The following is a 19,561-nucleotide window of genomic DNA, read 5'->3' on the forward strand; positions in this document are numbered from 1 at the left end:
GCATCAAAAAGTAAAAAGAAAAAAACCGAAAAACGCACTCTCAAACTTTTCGACATGTAATCATGTCAAAGTTCGTTACAAAAGGCAACGGCACAGCAAAATTTTTCATTAATTGCATACACTAAGGGGCAGAAACTTGTGCTCCTTTGATTTATAAGCGCACTGGGCGCGTTTAATTAGTAAACGTCAAGCGTGGCCAACTGATAGGGCGAAAGGGAATCATTCTTTACCCTCATTTCATTACAGTGGAAAAAGAATTAATTAAAAATTTGCATTTCTTACTTATTATAGGGATACGGTTTTTATTTAAAGTTTTGACCCATTATGGATTATTGAATATATATCTCAATTAAAGAATTTTTTTGATTACTTATTTTATATACATAAAAATCGACAATAAAATTAAGCTCAAATGTTTCAACTTAACTAAATGGTTTTGATCCCGGGTAACTTTTAGAAAAACGAATTTGATTTGGAGATTCGATTCAAAATAAATTTATCCACTTAATTCGCTTTCACGTTGTCAATTTTAAAAATATCCTTAATTCATTCTTAAATGAATTATTTTTTATTATTCCAAAACTAATAATATATATTTTTCAAGATGATATCAAAATATCCTAAATATGTTTCTTCATATATAAATTATTAAATATTGATAAGTGATAAATTATAATTATAATAAGAAGAATAAGAAAAAATGTGCAAAAAAATGGCAAAAAATTCAACAATTTTCGTTTTTGATCAGTAAAGTTATTTATGATTTATGATACTAGATCCTATGATTTAGGAAATGTTTGGGATTATTTGAATTAAGATCCTAATAACTAATTTTTCTAATATCGAAATTAATGCTTAGTATGTCTCAATTATTATAAACACTACTTTTGGTTTTAAGGTTACTTTTTGTATAGACGCTGAAGATTATGAAATTTTAATTGTTTTGTCTCTTCTTATTTTTAACAATATCCTAATTAGTCTACTCAACGATTACAATAACCATCCATGATAAAGCAAGTACAATCTTTACAACAGTCGCCAAAATCGTTAACTTCTTGTGGCCTTAGGTATAAAAGTTCAAAGGTATTATAAACTAATCAAAACCAAATTTCTTGAGTTCTTAACACAATTTTATTATCAGAAAGTGTTTAAAATTTAATAGATGCCGTAACATAGATGTAGGATATGGCAACGTGGTAGTGTAAGGTCTGGCCGTAATAAGAAAGTTTGCCTTGGTGTGGCATCTCTCTGAGAGAGAGGACAGAATCGTAGAGTAGGGTTTGAAATCAAGTTATTCTCACAAGTTTTTTTGTAGTTTTGTCACAAATATTGAGTTGGATATAATCTTAATATTGGAATTCAATTCGTCATCCTAAGAACTAGTTTTCATCAAAGTCTGGCAACTTCTCATGTTTTGGTTTCCGGACTATGTGGCATACTTTGTACTTTCCTCTTTCCCTTTTCGGCGTGATTGTCGAAGTAATAACTTAAAATACTATTGTATTTTGGAAACTACTGTTTAATCCAAGTCCAAAATTTAAACACACTATTTATAAATATATAAAAGATTAAGTTCAAGCTTTTCCATTTATTCCCATTTATTCGTATTTTCCAATTGTATTAGTTTCCTATTTTGCATAAATACTACTTAACGATTCCCAGTATCATTTTACGCTTTTACTCAGATTTCTTCTGAGTCGTTTGCAAAGTTTATCAGCCGAGGATGTGAAAATTGCATTATTCATATTCGTGTGACACATACGTTTGCCGCAGTCCCCACAGTGCTTTTTGCACTATTTCTTTTATATATATTTTTCTTAGTTTTGTTTTGTTCTTTTTTCTGCCTGTGCATAAGTCGGCCCGTGGGAAATTCTTTTTCGCGCCGCGCGCACATTCATCAACTTTTCCTCAACGACTCCATCAAAATAAGTTGCGAAAACTTTTTTGCAAGTATTTTGCATTTTTGCAGTTGATAAGGCAAATGGTAAAAGAGGGTAAAGGAGGGGTCCAAGGAAAGTGGTGGTGATGGGGAGGAGGGGCAAAAGGAGGAGGCAGCAGAAGCTCGGCGTATCTGAGTTTCCCTTTTAATGTTTGTGGAATGTGAATAAATAGTTTTTTGTTGTTGGGCGCTGGTGATAAAGGTGCCCTCGAGGGAAATGAAAATGATGATGGGTCATTTATTTTTGGCTGGCTTGAACTTGAATTTTTGTTTGTTGGTCTCTAATTTGAAGAGACGTCTCTCTATGGCTCGATTCTTTGCTCGATTATTTACTCTTATGCGAAGTGAAAGGCATTTAATAAACGTTTAGTTTAGTCAAGCAAAAGCTAAATAAACTTGCCCTGCTCACTCACCCAATCTCTTTCTGACAGCAATGAGGCAGCCAGCTCTACATCAACATCATCATCATCATCATCATCCTTGGACCCTTACCACTCACATGTGGGCCAGCCAGGCGAAAAGGGACGAAGCAGCAGCAGTGGCAACAATGGCTGGCACTTGAAAAATCAGGAGTCAGCATCAGCAGCAAGAGTCGAGCGGAATAAATTGAACAATTGGAGCATGCATAATGATGACAACAACAAGTTGACCAACTATAACTACCCACAATACCAGCAACAGCAGCAAAAGCAGCAACAGCAACAACAACAACAACAATCTTTGAGTGCTAAGCCCCAAACAAGATCCAGTTTTGAGCTCTACCAAGAGGCAGCCGACATTTTGGGTCTAAGTTGTAGCCTCTGTGATAATTGCCGATGCCTGGACTGTCAGGTAAGTGTCCAATCTGAAATCAGTCTCTTATCAGTAATCTGATGATTGGTTTTGCCATTTAGAGCGGCTACTTTGATTGCGCCAATGACGACGACGACTACGATGATGATGATGACGATGAAAGCTATGCTGAGGAACTGATGGATGATGTCTGCGAGGCGTATGATTATGGCATCGAAGAGCTGCAAATGTTGTTGATGGCTACGACGACAAGACAAAGACAAGAACGAGGACAAGTCCAAATACATGGACACGAACAAGTAGAAGGACATCAGCAGGCCATGTGCTACGCTGTTAATTGCCAGCAAAAGTGCCAACAACTGCCAACTGAAGAACCTAACGAGAAGCAGCAGCAGGAGCAGGAGCAAGAGCAAATGCCAGGAGCCATGTTCACGTCTGGAGAGCAACATCATCGTTTGGCCATTGATTTTGATTTAATTAATGCAACAGCAGCAACAACTGGCAACCAGCCACAGCAAGCAAATTGTGAAACATTCAACGACTTGAGTCTAATTGAGGGGCAAGTCCAGCAGGAACCATTCACGTAAATTAAGGTGAGTTGCGACAAATTTGCATGCTTAACGGTAAAAGATTTGCTTGAGAAAACTAAACCTAAAAAAAAGTATAGCATACATTTTGGGGCGACAATATTGAACAAAAATGTTATTGAAGTTTGACTTTTAATTAAATTTTCAATTAAACAAGAATACGAAAATTAAAATGTAAATTCAATTTAAAATTATAATATCATACAGTTGGAAAAATTTTTATTTAATACCAAATAGTTCACTTCATTTATTGGTTTTTTGGGCTTAAGCCTGATCACATTATTTTTTATTGTTATTGTAATTGTTACTAATTTAAGTATCGAAATTATTTATTTGATTTATTTATGTAATGGTAAAACTTATTCATTTGGAGCATCAATGTAAACAAATTAATTTTAAAAGATGATAAAAATTTGGGGAACTAAATCAGATGAAATCATTCTTAAAGTTTAAAACAAGTTTTCTTAATTTTTAGTGTATTAAACTTTGTAATTTATCATCTTTAAGAAATATATGATTTATTCAGTCATTAATTTATTTATGTCTATTAGTCTATTAGTATCAATGTTATAAGTAAATGAATACCCGTCTTAAAGCAGGTTAAAAATGTTATCTAAAACCCTATGAATTGACTTAGAATGGATAACCTGATTAGGCCAAGCCAAATGGCAGTTTTTTTGTAAAATTGTTTCCTAAAACCTTTAGATTCTGTTGTGAATTGCTTTCAAAATTGTGCGAGTTCCGAACAAAGCCATTTTTCGTTTTTACGAGAGATCTATCATCAAAGAATTTGCATACATTTTTCTTTTGCTCAATCAATTTGAACTTAAGCAATATATTTATGATTCAAGAGAGTTATTTAAATGTTTTATTTATTTTGTGGTCTTTACAATAAAAGTTTTGGACATTTGCTGGCAAGTTGATGTCTCTGTATAGTTATGATTGCAATGTGATTTAGCCTCTGATCCCCACCCGCCTTTAACTTCAAACTCCGAAAACTGGAAATGGTCAAAAAGATAGCTTATGCAAAAGTGGCAAATTGCATTTTATAATGTACATACATACATATATATACAGATATATAGACAAACGGACAGTACAATAAATAAACCCTCAAAATGCTTGCTGAATTGGCAAAGCTCTTCCGGCTGCCACTTGGACCCGAACCATAACCGCAACAACTGGTCAGTTTTCGAGCACAAAATAAATGCATTTCTGGTTTCTAGGGTTCAAGGGGAAGGGCAATGTGGTCGAGGTGTGGTGGCGAGACTAAAGCCAAAAAAACTAGGAAAAAGGGGTCAGCAAATTTGATTTTCACATCGAAATGTTGGAATGGATTGAAAGAGGAGACTTAGAGAGCAGAAAGAAGGGAATATACAATATGCAAAACATGCACATTTCCATTTCCATTTCAATTTTTATATATTTTATACATATTTCGCACTCTGCGCTTTTCATATTCTTTCTTTCTGATGTAGTTGTTGTATGCATTTCAATTGAAACAACAGAAAAGTCAAGCAGATTTAGGATGTGGAGGGGGCATGGCAGATAAAAAATTCATAGCCAAATGGAAATCGAAATAACATTTAGCAAATGAAATTTTCAAAAGAGCTTGAATCTTGTTTGTTGGCCTCTTTAAAAATCGTCGACAAGTGATAAATGGTGGCAATAAATAGCAAAGAAAATATTTCAAGGATCTTCCTATAAGTGAGTGTGTGTGTGTGCACTTGGTGTTATTTAACCTTACAGAATGCAGGACACCCCATCGAGCTTGGCCATTTGCCAACCTAACAAAGGCAAAGACAATGCACAGAATGGAAAAAAAAACTAACAAAGAGACGGGAGAAAATAGAAAAAATCGCCTACAACTCCAAAAAATCTATTGAAAAATTATTTTACCTTATTTTCCACATGGCCAATTGAACAAGCCAAGCTAACACACACATGCTGAGATCTCCACATGTGTCTGTGTGTGTGTGTGTGTGTGTGTATGGATAAATCTGGCCCATAAAACTGCACTTGACTAAATGAAATTTTATGCCATGGACTACAGAAAATTTGACATTTCTCTCTCTCTAACAGTGGCTCGTAAGTGACAAACCAAATGAGAGAGAAAAACGAGTGACACTGCCAACTTAATATGGAAATTCAATTACAGGCTCTATTATGCAAGTGTCCTTTGTTTCCCTCCAGCAAATAATGCATTTGGAAACCAGGATTAAGAGTTTTGCAAATGCAAATTTCAAAATGAGTATGAGTATCTAAATTTGGAATGATGCTAGGAGGAACTTCGAATTGAAAGCCACATTTCAATTCTACATAAAGCCCAAAGCAGTTTAATCAGTTAAAGCCCTGTGAATAAGCCTGTTTTGAGACATTTTATAGTCTGAACTGAAACTAAAGATTAAGATTGGCTTTAGCTTTACTTACTTCACACAAGAATTGCAGCCAAATTTGAGCTTTTTATTCTCATTCGTTTCATTAATTTTTCCATTAATAGTTTTGTGTCTTTCGTGGACTCTTTCGAATTTTAGTGGATTTTTGACTAAAGGCAGCGGGCCTCGAATCCTTGCAGGACCTGTATCCATCTCTTAAACAAACTCACAGTCGCTTGAATGGCAAATTTCACATTCTTAACATTTACCTTGGCCAGGGACAGTGAATTACTTTCTTAAATAGGATACCTTTACTACCATTTGATTGTCAGGAATTGAGGCTAGATTCGAACGAGAGCTAAGAAAAATAGGCACACGAAATTCAACAAACTTTCTTTCTATGTTTGGTTTCACTGTGCCTAAGCACATTGTAGTGAGTGCACATGGAAAATGAAATGCAATTGCCATTAAACTCTCAACCGCTTAAAACGCCCACAAGACCCACCCAGCCCTCTTTCCATGCGGCCACGCCCATTCATTTCATGTTACCCATTGGCCATGGCCGCAATGGCAACCGCTGCTTAATGATGCTTGATTTAATTAATGCCGCATTACCTACGTGGCCAACGTAGTAGGAGTCCAGTGAAGAACCCTCTTGAGGATAGGGCAAATCGCAGACTAACCGGATGGCAATTGGAAAATTCGTAAATGCAGAGAATGAGTAAAGGGTATAGGGAAGGGCATGAGGGAAGAAAAGGGCATTGGAACCACATTGCCATTTGCTGATGATGATAATTTATTGCCCCCCTCCCGACCCCCACTGCCGATGGGCTTGGCGGGTGATTTCCGTTTTGGAGTTGGCCTCAAAGCGTGAGCAAATATTTGCAGTGGCAAAAACAAAAAGAAAAACGAAAGAAAACGACAAGGGATAAGGCCAAGTAAAGGAAATGGAAAGGCAAAGACTATGAACATGGCAAAGAGGAAACTTAAGAGGAAAGGGGGATAGGAAAAGGAATAAATATTGCAGGCATACAAATTGTTTACAATATTTATTGTTTGCTCAATGTCTTTGCCACCATTCGCCGTTTTGTTGACAATGATGAAATGGCTACCCAAGGACCCAGCCCATTTCACTCACACCCGTTCCCCATTACCACCCCAGTCGACCCACTCACTTCTATCCACACAGCAGGAGGAAATCAGAGCATGTGACTTGACCAACGAACAGGACCAAGACCAGGACCATAACCAGGACCAGGACCAAGACCATAACGAAGGCAATCCGCATTGACAGCCGCATCGACATTGGGCGTCAATGCTCATTTCCTTTAACATATTTTCATTTCCGTTTTTGTTGCTTCTTTTTTTTTATTTTTGTGTTCCTTACTTTTTGCCTTTCAGGGCTTAAATTGTAATTCATTAAACTTTATTGTTCAACATGGTTGACGGACCACTCTCTCCACCCCTCCCTCCCTCTACAACTCATTCCCTCAGTCTCGCCCCCTAAATTTTACGCCCATCTTCAACCGGAAAACCTCATTTATCGAGGACCGTAACACAAAACTTTTCGTAATTAAAATTTTCAAAATGCCAACACAAACAAAATTTGTTTTCGCTTTGTTTTTGTTTTTTCTTTTGTTTTTATAATATTTTTGCTGTTTGACTAATTATAATATTTTAATAAGCAGCCGCACAATCTGAAATTGTTCAAAAAATAATATTAAAAAATAAAAAAAAACAACCGAAAATAAAAAAATTAAGCTAACAAACCGAAAAAAATAACAAAACTTTTCCATCTTATTTGACTTAAATATTTTCCATCATGCCATGTTCCGGCCCTCTACACTAATTGTGCTAACAACTTGATTCCAGCTGAATGACTTTTCAACATTTTCCACCACATGAAAGAACCCAGAAAAATACAAAAAAATGAAGCAAGTAAGTCGACTCGTCGACTTGGGTATACCATACACCTGGTGAAACAAATATTTCAAATTTCGAAGACCAAATGTATGTCTATTAAATTGTTTTTACATGTCTTATACTATGTGCTATCTCGCTCACTCTACAAACACACGAGCACTCTAGCGCCGCTACTAGCCAACGGCCAATTCTGGCCTTGTGGACCGCGTAGTAAAATACATTCATACGCATATTTTACATGTTTCTAGTCCGATTTCAATAAAATTTGGTAGTTTGGTAGAAATAGAAAGGATAAATTAGTCTGCCAAATTTAAATGCGATAGTCAAAAAACTAAAGGAGGAAATCGTTTTTTTCTAAATTATGGAGGCGGAAGTGGGCGTGGCAAAATGTGAAAATATATAAATTCTCCGCGCATACTAAGCCAGTATACATACTAAATTTGGTGACTTTAGCTTTGTTTGTTTTTGATAAAATCAGTTTTGTTTAATTTGCGGGGGCGGAAGTGGGCGGGGTAAAATGTTTAAATAGCCAATATCTGCGCGTCTATTAATCTAGTCTACATACTAAATTTGATGTCGGTAGCTATCATAGTTTTTAAGGAAATCACTTTTATGTAAATTCCGGGGGCGGAAGGGGGCGTGGCAAAAAGTTTAAACAATTAGTTTCTGCGCGCTAACTAAACGAGCATATAAACCAAATTTGATGTCTCTAGCTATTATACTTTTTGAGAAAAACAGTTTTGTGTGATTCCTGGGGGCGTAAGGGGGCGTGGCAAAAAGTTTGAACAGTTAATTTCTGCGCACTAACTAATGGGGTATACAAACTAAATTTGAAGTCTCTAGCTGTCATACTTTTTAAGAAAAACAGTTTTATGTGATTCCTGGGGGCGTAAGGGGGGCGTGGCCGAAATTCCAATTAATGCTGAACATGTGCATACTACACGAGTATACATACCAAATTTGGTGGCTCTAGCTCTTATAGTCTCCGAGATCTGCGTGTTCATACAGACGGACGGACGGACGGACGGACATGGCTAGATCGACTGGGCTGTTGATCCTGATCAAGAATATATATACTTTATAGGGTCGGAGAAGCTTCCTTCTGCCTGTTACATACATTTTGGCGACTTTAATATACCATTTCACCCTATGGGTGTATGGTATAAAAACACACGCACAAACACACAAAATCAAAAAAGAATGCAAAGTAGAGAGAATAACAACGAAATTACAATGTAAGCAAATACCACAAAATATTTTAACTGAATGCGATTGTAAATGGGTGGGATGCCAAATTATGTTGAGTGGACCTAACAAAAAATCCTAAACCACATACACACGCACACACACACATACTTTGAGAGATCCCCCATCTTACCTCCATTGGGGTTACAGGGACCAATTCATATACAGAGGCCTAGGACTCAAAAGGGGAAGATTCACTCAGTTATAACTCATACGCACTGTATGCCGAACAATCTGACAATTTTCTGTTAATCGTTATAATAATGTATAAGAGATTAAAAAAGTTGATAGTTATCACTCTTATACAATCATAATTTAATCGATTTTGAATCATAACTAGCTAACTATTCTTGAGGAAGTTTTCATCAAGTCGACTTCAATTTACTTGCCTATCCAGCATTAATAGCCGATTCGATATAGCCATGTCTGTCTGTGTTCATGGGACCAAGTATTTGATATTCATCAATCGATTAGATTTACTTCTTGAATTTGTGAGTTGCCAGTCAATGTCTTCTCTTCTTGAAGGAATCACAGATTTTAAAATATCTTGGACTAGAAGAATCTTCATTATGAAGTTAGATTCTACATAGATATCTATCTGTCACAATTTATATATATATATATATATATATAAATAAACGGAACTTGTACAATTTATGTCCTGTTATCCCAGGTTAGATGGTTTAATAAAAGATCCTCACAGGAAACTAAGTAAGACATATCTATCTATCTTGATTCAATCTTTTGTCAATGATCTATAATTAAATTTAATTATTATAAAATCTGAAAAAATTCCCATATTAAAATAATTTAAAGTGGAAAATTTTTATCAAATTGAATCCCTTTTCGTTTTCGTCTTTATGTAAAAAATGATTCGACTTCTTTTCATTTCTTTCGGCAAAAGATTTTCTTATTCAATTTTCTTCTATTTTTCTTTGTTTGACAATTTTTGTTAAAATTAATCTTTTTGATAATTTACATGCACAAAACTGCCCATTGAGATTTAAATATTACTTGAATGTTTACACACTTGACAATTATTACCATAAATTTGCCACTTTTTAAATTTGTTTCATGATTAAATGGAATTTCGTTCGCTTAAATATTTTGCCTATTAGTGAACTTCGTTTGGCTACGCTCCTGTTTCTCGGTTTCTCAAGTCCTTATGCAAAGTTTTTCTCTCCCTGCATGTCCCGAAAAGTTGCAAACTTTTATCCTTATGCAAATTGATTTGTGTCGTTGTCGTTGTCGTCTTGGTCTTAGTCCTCACGTTGCCTCATTTCTTTGCCAACAATTTGGCTACCCATCTTTACCTTACCACATATACATAGGTATACATGAGATACGGACGGAGGGGACGGAAGGGGAGGAGGTTGGTCTATTTGATTAACGTTTTCTGGCTTTTCTAGTTTTTCACTCAATGTTTTGACATTTTGAGTTTGCATTTGCCTGGAAAACTATGTATTAACAAGTAAAATAGACCATATAAATTAATTAAAATGTCGCATGGATTTATCTTTTGTTTTTGTTTGTATAATATTAACAGAAACAGAAACAAAAACAAAAGCAAATATTTTGACATGGGGCATAAAGGCAAATGTTTTGTTGTTCCCAAATATTCATGAGGATTGTGTTTAACTACTTTTCAAAGTAGGCATAAATTTTCAAGTTTTTTTTTTTTTTCGGATTGCAAATGAATTTTTTATGCGACATAAATTATTAAATTTTCATGTGAATAATAATGAAATATTGTGTCATTCTTTCTCCCACCCACAGACACCTTGTGGAGATAATTAAATTTATTTAAATGGACAAACACTTTGTTAATTGAATGTAACATGTGGCCACAGTTCATTTTACAAAAGGAAATCGAAATCGAAATCGAAATGAAATTAAAATAAATAAAGGATAATTACCATATACTATATACGATATGTAGATTGGCTTTGACTCTGATATAAAAAAAAAATAGAAAACAAAAATAAAACATATAAAATTAAAAATTACTTGTGCCAAAAAAAACAGAAAAAAAATAATAAACCAAATCAATTCCAATTTCAATGCTAATCAAAAGAATATAAATTTATAATTATACATTTTTTAGGCTATAGTTACATAACAAAAAAAAATTAAATAAAAAATTAAATGAAATGTTAAATGTATCTAAATGGAATGTATCAATATAATATATATAAATTTAAGAATTGTGTGTGATGATTGGATTTTCTTTTTGATTGTAAATCAAAAAAAAATAAATATATATGTTGCAAGAAAGAAAATTTCAAAAAAAAAAAAAACCAAACTTGATAAAACAAACAAAATGGTTCATTAACTTTAATTAAAATTCCAGATAATAGATAAAAAATCAACTCAAACTCAGTCAACACATCGCATCGCATTGGCAAGAAAACATTCTGAGATAAACAAAAGAAAGATCATGATAATGATGATGAAACTGATAACAAAAAGTCAGTTGCAATTGAAACTCGTAGCGAACAAGTACAAAAATAAAAAGTGAAAAGTAATTATATATTCATGTATATATACATATATAGTAATTAGTGTAATTCCATCAAGAGCTTAAGTCTTGCCGAATATCTTATCTGAATAAAACGGAATCACAAATTAGTAACAAAAGATCCCCGCCATAAATACTATATATATAAAAAAAAAGGTATGGATAATTTAGGTATCTTGCTTATAGCATTGGCTTTGTTATGCTTTGCCATGTTTTTCCTAAGGGTAAGTCTAATTTTCTTTTCTCTAACTAAATATAAGTAGTTCACTTTGTATTTTTTTCCAGATTATATTGATTAGCTATCGCTCGTGTAAACAAATGCGAACGGAACTACAGGAATTGGCAACAGGTAAAAAATAATAATCTCTCCTTTTCTTATACCATGCACCCAATAGGGTGAAATGGTATATTAAAGTCGCCAAAATGTATGTAACAGGTAATAGGAAACTTTTCCGATCCCATAGAGTATACATATTCTTGGGCAGGATAAACAGCCGAGTCGATCTAGCTATGTCCGTCTGTCCGTCCGTATCAACCAGCAGATTTCGGAGATTATAAAAGCTAGAGTCACCAAATTTGGTATTTAGACCCCTGTAATATCTATGGTGTTCAAGTTTATTTCAAATTTTTGCCACGCCCATCTCCGCCCCCGAAAATTAAATAAAACTAACACAACTAGAACCACCAAATTTGGTATGTAGATCTGTTTGGTAAGCGTGCAGAATAATAATATTGAAAATTTTGGCTTTGGCCTTCATAATCTAAAAAAACCGATTGCCTTTTGCAATTTTTGGATTATCAAACCCAAGTTGAACACACTAACTAGTCCTATAAATGTCTACCAACCTACCAAAATTTGTTAGATTCGGATAAAAGATATGGAAAATATATGTACGTATGAACGAGTTTTACTAGGCGTGTTTTTTTGTATGAGTGTGAGCGAGATAGCACATGTTATGTGCCATACATATAGTGTCCAAAATTAAAAATATAGTCGATGGTATACCGAAGTCGGCGAAACGACTTACTTCAATTAAAGTTCCATAGTTCAAAATGCTTATTGTTAAAAAAAAAAGGTAATAAATCATGGAATTTGTCAGTGTAGAATATATGTATGTATATATAATACATATAATGCATATCTTTTTTGCGCACATATTTATCGTATCATCAGAATTTGATAAACATTCGTTACCCAGCCCCAAAAACAACAAAAAAAAACATAAAATTGTAAGCTACTGAAATCCTTCATGCCTTATCAGCTAATGATTACAAAGCAAATATCTCTCTGTCTGTATAGGTGAACCTGACCCATGCCTACCGTTTGACAAGGGTGGTGGGGGAGGGCTCCCCTCTCCGGGCAGGTGTTTGGTCGGGCAATCATCAATTTGTCGGTCAGGTTTTTTTCTTTAGTTTCGATTTTGATTCACTAACGAGCAAACGCCCACGCAACGACACGGAAATATATATATTTATTTAAGTGATACTCACTTTCGGTTGAAGTTTTCAGTCTTAAAAAAGAATGGCTCCATCTGTGAACACAACGACAACTATTCCGAGCTACACAATTAAGATAACGGATTACAATACTTCGATTATATACAATTCTTCGAATGAATATACTACTACTCCATCACAAGAATATCCAGATGAAGGATACGGTGCACCATTTTATTATTTCTATCCGACCTATGGAGTCTATGTGTTTCTAGTATTCCTTTTTGTGTTTTTGTTGCCTACGGCTCTCATTATTGTAAGCAAGACCGAACCCATCATCTTCATCTTTGTGCTTATCTAATTTGTCTTTAAATTTATCTATTCCGTCTCTCTCTCTCTGTGCCTCTGAACCCAACAAATAGAGTGCCATGCAACGCAAAAAACAAGCCAATGCACGAGCTTTGGCCCTCCAAAGACAACGAGGTAAACTTGATCTTTATCATTTCACATTTTTCTTTTTTCTTTTGTACTTTGTGTGTGTCTGTCTTTATAAAATCTGTTTGAGTGCGGTAAGGAAACCGAAATTAATCAGTCCCAAGTAGAGGTAGTAGATATTCAATTTGAATAAGTCCCATCGTTCTTTAAGACTCAGCCAGGTCTGGGTTCTCCTGCTTAGCTGCGTATGACTTCTTTGTTCGGCATAGGACGATTGTACACAGCACTTGGACATAACCCAGAAGGCAGTCATGCGATTCTGGGTCTTTAGTGTGGACTCAATGCCACGGATTAGATCATTCGTTTTTAATATGAGCAACATTTGACGATCCACCTGTTCGAGAACATCCGAAATGTGAGGCAGCACCAGCGAGGTATTACTTTGGAGAGTATTTTTCTGCAACAGAAAAAAGAGTAATCAGTGATTGAGTGATTCATTTGGGTTTATGACTAACTCACCTCTTCTTTGGAATATTGAACTTTACTAATGCCCTGCATTACGGTCTCCCAAGGACGTCCTGTCACCATGCAGGCAAAGAGACCATACAGATCCCCCTTTATGCCCAATTGTTCGCTATGTTTGCGCATAGCCTTGCGATCCACATTCAATATGCTTAGCCACAGATTGGAATAGTCATAACGAAATTTATCCGTTAAATTGGCATATAAACCATGATCCAGCAGTATGATTTCTAAATTATGCTGCGGCGTCCTTCGTACTAATATATTTCCAGGATGGGGATCACTGTGCACAAAGCCGGTGGAGAATATCATTTCGGAATACAATTGTCCGATTCGATTGGCCACCGCAAAAGTATCTATTTGATTTTTCTTTATATAATCCAAATCGGTGACATGTCCACCCTCTAGATACTCCATGACCAGTACTCGGGAGGTGCTCAATTCCCAGTAGATTTTTGGAACCTTTAGCCAATCGTATTTCACAAATTGTTTGGCTACCTTCTCGGCATTGCGACCCTCGTTGAGGAAATCCAATTCAATTGGCAAATTTTTCTTGGACTCTTCCACCAGCCATTGGATTTTGAAATCGGGAAATATTTTAGCCAACATTTTGACAGCCAATTCCATGGTCTTCATATCCACTAGGCTGTTGCCCTTTACATACGGATGCTGTACCTTAACTGCGACAATTTCGCCCGTTTTCAGACGCGCCTTATGAACTTGAGCCAGAGAGGCTGTCCCCAGTGGTTCTCTTTCAAAACTATCGAATATATCCTCAGGATTTTGCTTTAAATCCTGTTTAATGACCTTAAATAAATCTTCGATAGGATTCTGCGGTGCATCCGAGTGTAGGACCTTCATGGTTTGCACGAATTCCTTGGGCAGTAGATACTCCAGAGCGCCAATATGTTGGCCCACTTTGATGTACACTCCACGATTTGTGCATATCAGTTCCAGAAGCTTCTCGGCGGCAATTTTGTGGACACGACTCTTCTCCGCTTTGTACTCTGGTGTGGATTTATCCCATTCCCTGTAGTAGAGTTCCCGTTTGTAGGTCAACGCCACATCGACGACCGCACAAGCAGACCGCGTGAGTCGCACCAATCCCAAAGAATTCAGATCATAGTCATTTGTATGCAGACTACGGGCTGTGCCAATAAGGCCGGCACCCAGGGCACTATAGCCGACTAGACGACGCAGCATTAGCATTGTAACTAAAAAGAAGAATAGATGGAGAAGGTTAAATGGAAAACACCGTGAAAATGTGAACTCAATCAGGTGTAAAGTCAACAGGTTGTCAATACCCATTAGCGCACCAAAACTAAGGCTTTCTCTTTCGATTATGGCCAACTTTATTGAACTTTGTACCAACTTGCCACCGAGACCTGTTGCATCTATGCAAATTGATGTATTTACAAGGCAACTTTCACCTTTTTTTCTTTTGACTAGGCCAATTATGTAAGGCTAGGGCTCTTCTGGCCAAGTTGGTGGCAACATTTTTGAACATTTATGATTCATCGACATTCCACTTACAATTACGAGCGCTTCTGCCTAGACACCTTAGGTGTAGGTGTTTATTTACAAATAAATTTAACAAATTTCTTCATGCTACCTCAATAGCGCAATAACAACAACAAAATGTTACCTACAATGTTAATAACATGTTGCTAGAATGTTAATAACATGTTGCTCACAAATGAGTCGAACACTTTATGCCAACGTCGAACCAACGGGTCCAACCAAAGCGTACCAGCGTCGCACCGACAAAATAAAATTGTTCAACACCAAGAAAGTTCGCGCTTTTATTTGAAAAATTTAATTATATCTTTTAATTTTCATTTAAGCACGCCGCCAAATGGAAATCAATGTAACCAGCAATAACAATTGCTCTGGAGGTGGATCTGGGGTCAGCAACATGTGTCCCGTTATTGATGAACCCAATAACATAACCATTCTGCCAAAAACTCTGGATCTGCCGCCTAGCTATGACGAAGCAGCATTTTATCCAAATAAGGATCAATCACTCAGTGGAGCTGCGTCCACATTGACCATATTAACCAGTACCAATGTCGAGAGCAGTAATCCAAGTCTGGCAGCAGCTGCCGGAGTAGTGGGTCCCAACGAACCACCACCAATCTATGAAGTGGAAAACACTGTCACCACGCGCGTGGTTTAAACAAAAGTATTATCCTTTGCCATTTACAAGTTTATAAATAAATCAAACAGCAACTCTTATGTACTTATTACTCTTTTTTATGTTAATGTACCTTTTATACACATGAGACGGCTTAATTTGTACATTCTTCGTGTTCACTATTGTAAATAATAAATTTCCTTTCTCTTAGGAGTTACAAACTAAATGTCTTAATGGCGAAACATTAACCTTAATTTTCAACGTTTCAAACTCAATTTTACACACTTGAAATAAATTTTTAATTATGCTTAACATGAAAACGGTTTAAATTTAAAATAAACAGGAAAAAAAATAAAATAATGAATACAACTTCAATAAAATAAAGAATACAACTTCAGTAACGCGGCAACAATAAATGCAAACTTTAGCAACGTAAAATTTCATCCAATTGAGGGCCCCAACGGCCATAAGGATCCTTGGCCAAAATGAACATATTATCACACCAAGAATAGCCGATTACACGATTCTCAATAATCTTTTTAAAGGCAACATTTTCATTAATTAGATCTCTGTAATTGTCATTAGAGACAATCGCAGCATTCCATTCATAGGCAATTTGCAATATGAATCTAGCAATGAAGAAAGCAAATATAATTGAATTTCCATAGCAATGGAGCATCCAACACTTACCGATCATCATAACTGCTGGACATTTGACCAGGTAAATTTTTACAAGGTGTAAATACAATTTTGCCCTCTTTGTACAAACGATCGAGTAGCTCTGGATTCGAGGATTTTGTTGGATTTTTGCGAAAAAGGGGTACCACAGCCTTTACATTATGACCCATCTTTTCGAAATATTGCAGACAATATTTGATACCCTCAGCGGAAAAGACATTCGAATTGCCGTGGCTGGAAAAAAAAAACAAAATGTGATAAGTCTCATTGAAATCAATGTGTGTTTGTCAATTTTACCCAAATGCCACGTTACTACCATCTATAACAATGGATCGCTTATGATTTTCTGGTCCGGACTCTGTTTTAGTAACTTCCGTTTCCGACCCTTCCTCGCTGGGATTAAAGGTATTGGTATTATATGCTGTTAATTTCTTTCTATCTGATGTCGTGAAGAGGCTATCATTCAATCGAGTCTTCTTTACAGGACGTTTTGGCTTCTTCATTGGTTTTGCGTCTGCCTTTGGAAGTTCTGTTCCACTTGACAATGGGATATAGTCTTCGAGAACTATGATGGAATCATCTGAAACAGCTTTCGATTCTGGTATATCAAAACTATCATCTATGGTGATTATTCCAGTATCCTCGTTATCTAAAACTTGAGGTTTATGTGTTTTGCTTATAGTTGAATAAAGTAAACCATTATCAGTTTTCTGTTTCCACAACAATTCGGCATTACGTTTGCTATCTTTAAGAATAAACGAATCATTGTCGTTATTTTGCATCTTTTCATTGGCATTAGTATCATATTTGGTCTGCTCCTTTAGCGAATTTTCTTCGGTTTCTATGTCAATGTATATTGAACTGGGATCCAAGATGATACAATCATCATCACAGCTGCTATCAAGCTCTTCTATAATTTCACCATCTTCTATTGTTTCATTTAGTAACCCACTCGAAGCACCGCAGATCTAAGGAAAAATTATTTAGTTAATTGTATAGTTAATTTCAGAATTCGAGCCCACCTCGGGAGGTCTATAGAACTTTGGTTTTGGCAAATTTGTTAAGGGCTTCATGGGTGTTGGATTTTTATTGTTGGTCTTGAAATCCAGCTTGCGTTTAGGTTTTGGTAAATCCCTCAAAGGCTTCGGTGTCTAAAAATAAATGGACATACATAGGTATTTTACTTAAATCTAAAGTTTGTTGTTTTAAACTCACCTTGATTATCTTATCATCTTTGAATTTTTGAAAATTTTGTCTAAGAAGTGCCCTTAGCTTATTCTTGGCTTCTGGTTTTTTCTAAATTGATGAAAGAGAAAAAAATCTATTAATTTAACCTGATATTATTATACTTACCTCGAAATTTGTTTAATGATCTTTAAAGTTCTTTAAATTGAAACAACAGGATACAAGTTTTTTTTGAGGTATATAAGTATATACACATACAATAAAGTTTATTTTGGAAATTGCATGGACAACAGGACTTATTACGTATTATACTAGGCGTATGTAAAACCTAACTATAGGATACCAGTTTCTGCTTTTGATTATAATTTTTTCTAGAACTTGCAGGAGACATGGTAAAAAGGAGCGAATGATCCTTTGTTAAGTATGCATGTACTTTTGGTGTATCAGGTTCTGTAGTTCAGCATAAATAACATAAAAATCGCACTAAAATTCTTGTCTAAAATTTGCCCTACTGTTCCTGCTTCAATTCGGCAATTTCATTGCGGATGTTGGAGCGAGCCAACTCCTCGTACTTTTCATGATATTCGGCAGTGGCATAAATGCTGGGTATCAATAGTAAAGTTTCTAAAACTTTAACCCTCATCGCTTTATAGTTGGCATCATCGAGATTTGTATATTCCAAGCGCAATAGTTTGGTATAAAGTTTGTACTCCTCCAAAGGTGCACTGCAAGAGGGAGGCGTTCAAGTGAATCATTCATACGAAGGTGCCAAATACTTACGCTAAAATTACCAGATCCATGTCCTGCAACATATTGGCCTCCTCTTCATAGACACAATGCGACATTAATTCCATTTCTAGCTCGTGCTCCTTGTTCTTGCTACGTCCAAGGAGATTGCATATTATGGTTTTACCCTGTTCATCCTCAAACTGGGCATCACGGCAGAATTCCTCGAAAATCTCACAGTTCTGTTGGACACAACTGCGATTGCCATCGAAATGATAATACTGGAAAAAGGCTGCCAACACAATGTTGAATCTGTGCCGTTTAACACACTCGGACAGATGCTCCATTTTGCTGTGCATCATCTTTTGCCAGTTGTGATAGGCTCGTGTGGGTGAATCCTGGCTCAATTGTTGCTGGATTCGTGTGTACCACTCGCTGGCCACCTGTTCGGGCACTTCATAATGGGAGCAGACTTGCTGCCAAATTTGCTCCATTTTTCACAAAATTTAATGGTGGGATTTTTCCGTTTTCCTCTGTTGGCCACTGGGACGACGATGATTCAATTTTACACTTTTCACCTTCACTTATTTTCTCCCCCTCTTTTGGGTGTTGGGCTCTGGCGCTTGCGCCTTTGCCGCAATAAGAATCTTCCCTGTCTGCCCTCCCGCCAAAAGCCCACCGACAGCCACCAAACGAAACAAACGGGGCTTCTAAGAAAACGCGCGCGTAAATAGTTATTCTTTCTATTGTACTTACCATAGCCCCATTGCTGGTTCCAGGACTGAGACGCAATTTAACCACTTCTTGGCGGTGCTTGTTTTTCTTCACTCTGGCATTTCTGTTATCTTGGCGTATCTGTCGTTTGGTTTTTGTTTGCCCTTTGGGCTTCTTAGCAGACTTTTTGCCCATGTCTACGATACTTTTTTAGAAATTTTAATTAAACATAAAATTAAAATTAAATCAGCTGAAAATAAGATTTGAGATGACAAGAGGGCCGATAAGTCACGTCGGCTTGCAATAACTGATCGGCGCGACATTATCGAGCTGTATTATCGATTTTTGGTT

General features: G+C 36.0%; 5 protein-coding genes across 12 annotated transcripts in view; 2 read left to right on the plus strand and 3 right to left on the minus strand.

The window, feature by feature from the left end:
- The window catches only part of LOC137576682 (AF4/FMR2 family member lilli), a 37,843-nt gene extending 27,057 nt beyond the window's left edge, over positions 1-10,786 (plus strand). For all 5 annotated transcript variants that reach the window (XM_068289924.1, XM_068289928.1, XM_068289925.1 and 2 more), the window contains 3 exons: positions 2,371-2,770; positions 2,833-3,324; positions 10,638-10,786. In XM_068289924.1, coding sequence (XP_068146025.1) covers positions 2,371-2,770; positions 2,833-3,318 — 886 coding nt within the window. In that variant the 3' untranslated portion in view covers positions 3,319-3,324; positions 10,638-10,786. The remainder of the gene's footprint in view (positions 1-2,370; positions 2,771-2,832; positions 3,325-10,637) is intronic.
- Positions 10,787-11,221: 435 nt separating this feature from the next.
- On the plus strand, positions 11,222-16,133 carry LOC137575975 (uncharacterized). 4 transcript variants are annotated; one of them, XM_068288773.1, is made up of 4 exons: positions 11,229-11,382; positions 11,439-11,603; positions 11,665-11,728; positions 15,618-16,133. In XM_068288773.1, the coding sequence occupies exons 2-4, from the start codon at positions 11,538-11,540 to the stop codon at positions 15,947-15,949; spliced, it is 462 nt and encodes a 153-aa protein (XP_068144874.1). In that variant the 5' UTR covers positions 11,229-11,382; positions 11,439-11,537; the 3' UTR covers positions 15,950-16,133. The 4 variants fall into 4 exon arrangements, with proteins under 4 accessions (XP_068144875.1, XP_068144873.1, XP_068144874.1 ...); XM_068288774.1 differs by having other exon boundaries at positions 11,222-11,535; XM_068288772.1 differs by having other exon boundaries at positions 11,223-11,603.
- Adck1 (aarF domain containing kinase 1) lies at positions 13,306-15,412 on the minus strand. The gene is made up of 3 exons (XM_068288768.1): positions 15,307-15,412; positions 13,771-14,987; positions 13,306-13,708 (listed from the first exon to the last, which is right to left on the minus strand). The coding sequence occupies exons 2-3, from the start codon at positions 14,980-14,982 to the stop codon at positions 13,364-13,366; spliced, it is 1,557 nt and encodes a 518-aa protein (XP_068144869.1). The 5' UTR covers positions 14,983-14,987; positions 15,307-15,412; the 3' UTR covers positions 13,306-13,363.
- On the minus strand, positions 16,006-19,521 carry LOC137575973 (NEDD4-binding protein 1). Its single transcript, XM_068288769.1, has 6 exons — positions 19,253-19,521; positions 17,801-17,881; positions 17,608-17,736; positions 16,883-17,553; positions 16,598-16,819; positions 16,006-16,536 (listed from the first exon to the last, which is right to left on the minus strand). The coding sequence occupies exons 1-6, from the start codon at positions 19,403-19,405 to the stop codon at positions 16,332-16,334; spliced, it is 1,461 nt and encodes a 486-aa protein (XP_068144870.1). The 5' UTR covers positions 19,406-19,521; the 3' UTR covers positions 16,006-16,331.
- On the minus strand, positions 18,020-19,242 carry LOC137575974 (uncharacterized). The gene is made up of 2 exons (XM_068288770.1): positions 18,551-19,242; positions 18,020-18,495 (listed from the first exon to the last, which is right to left on the minus strand). Exons 1-2 carry the CDS (start codon positions 18,988-18,990, stop codon positions 18,279-18,281), a joined length of 657 nt encoding a protein of 218 aa, XP_068144871.1. The 5' UTR covers positions 18,991-19,242; the 3' UTR covers positions 18,020-18,278.
- Positions 19,522-19,561: the final 40 nt, after the last annotated feature.

Source organism: Drosophila tropicalis, unplaced genomic scaffold (genome assembly GCF_018151085.1).
Source record: "Drosophila tropicalis isolate 14030-0801.00 unplaced genomic scaffold, ASM1815108v1 contig_593, whole genome shotgun sequence".
NCBI classification, from domain to species: domain Eukaryota; kingdom Metazoa; phylum Arthropoda; class Insecta; order Diptera; family Drosophilidae; genus Drosophila; species Drosophila tropicalis.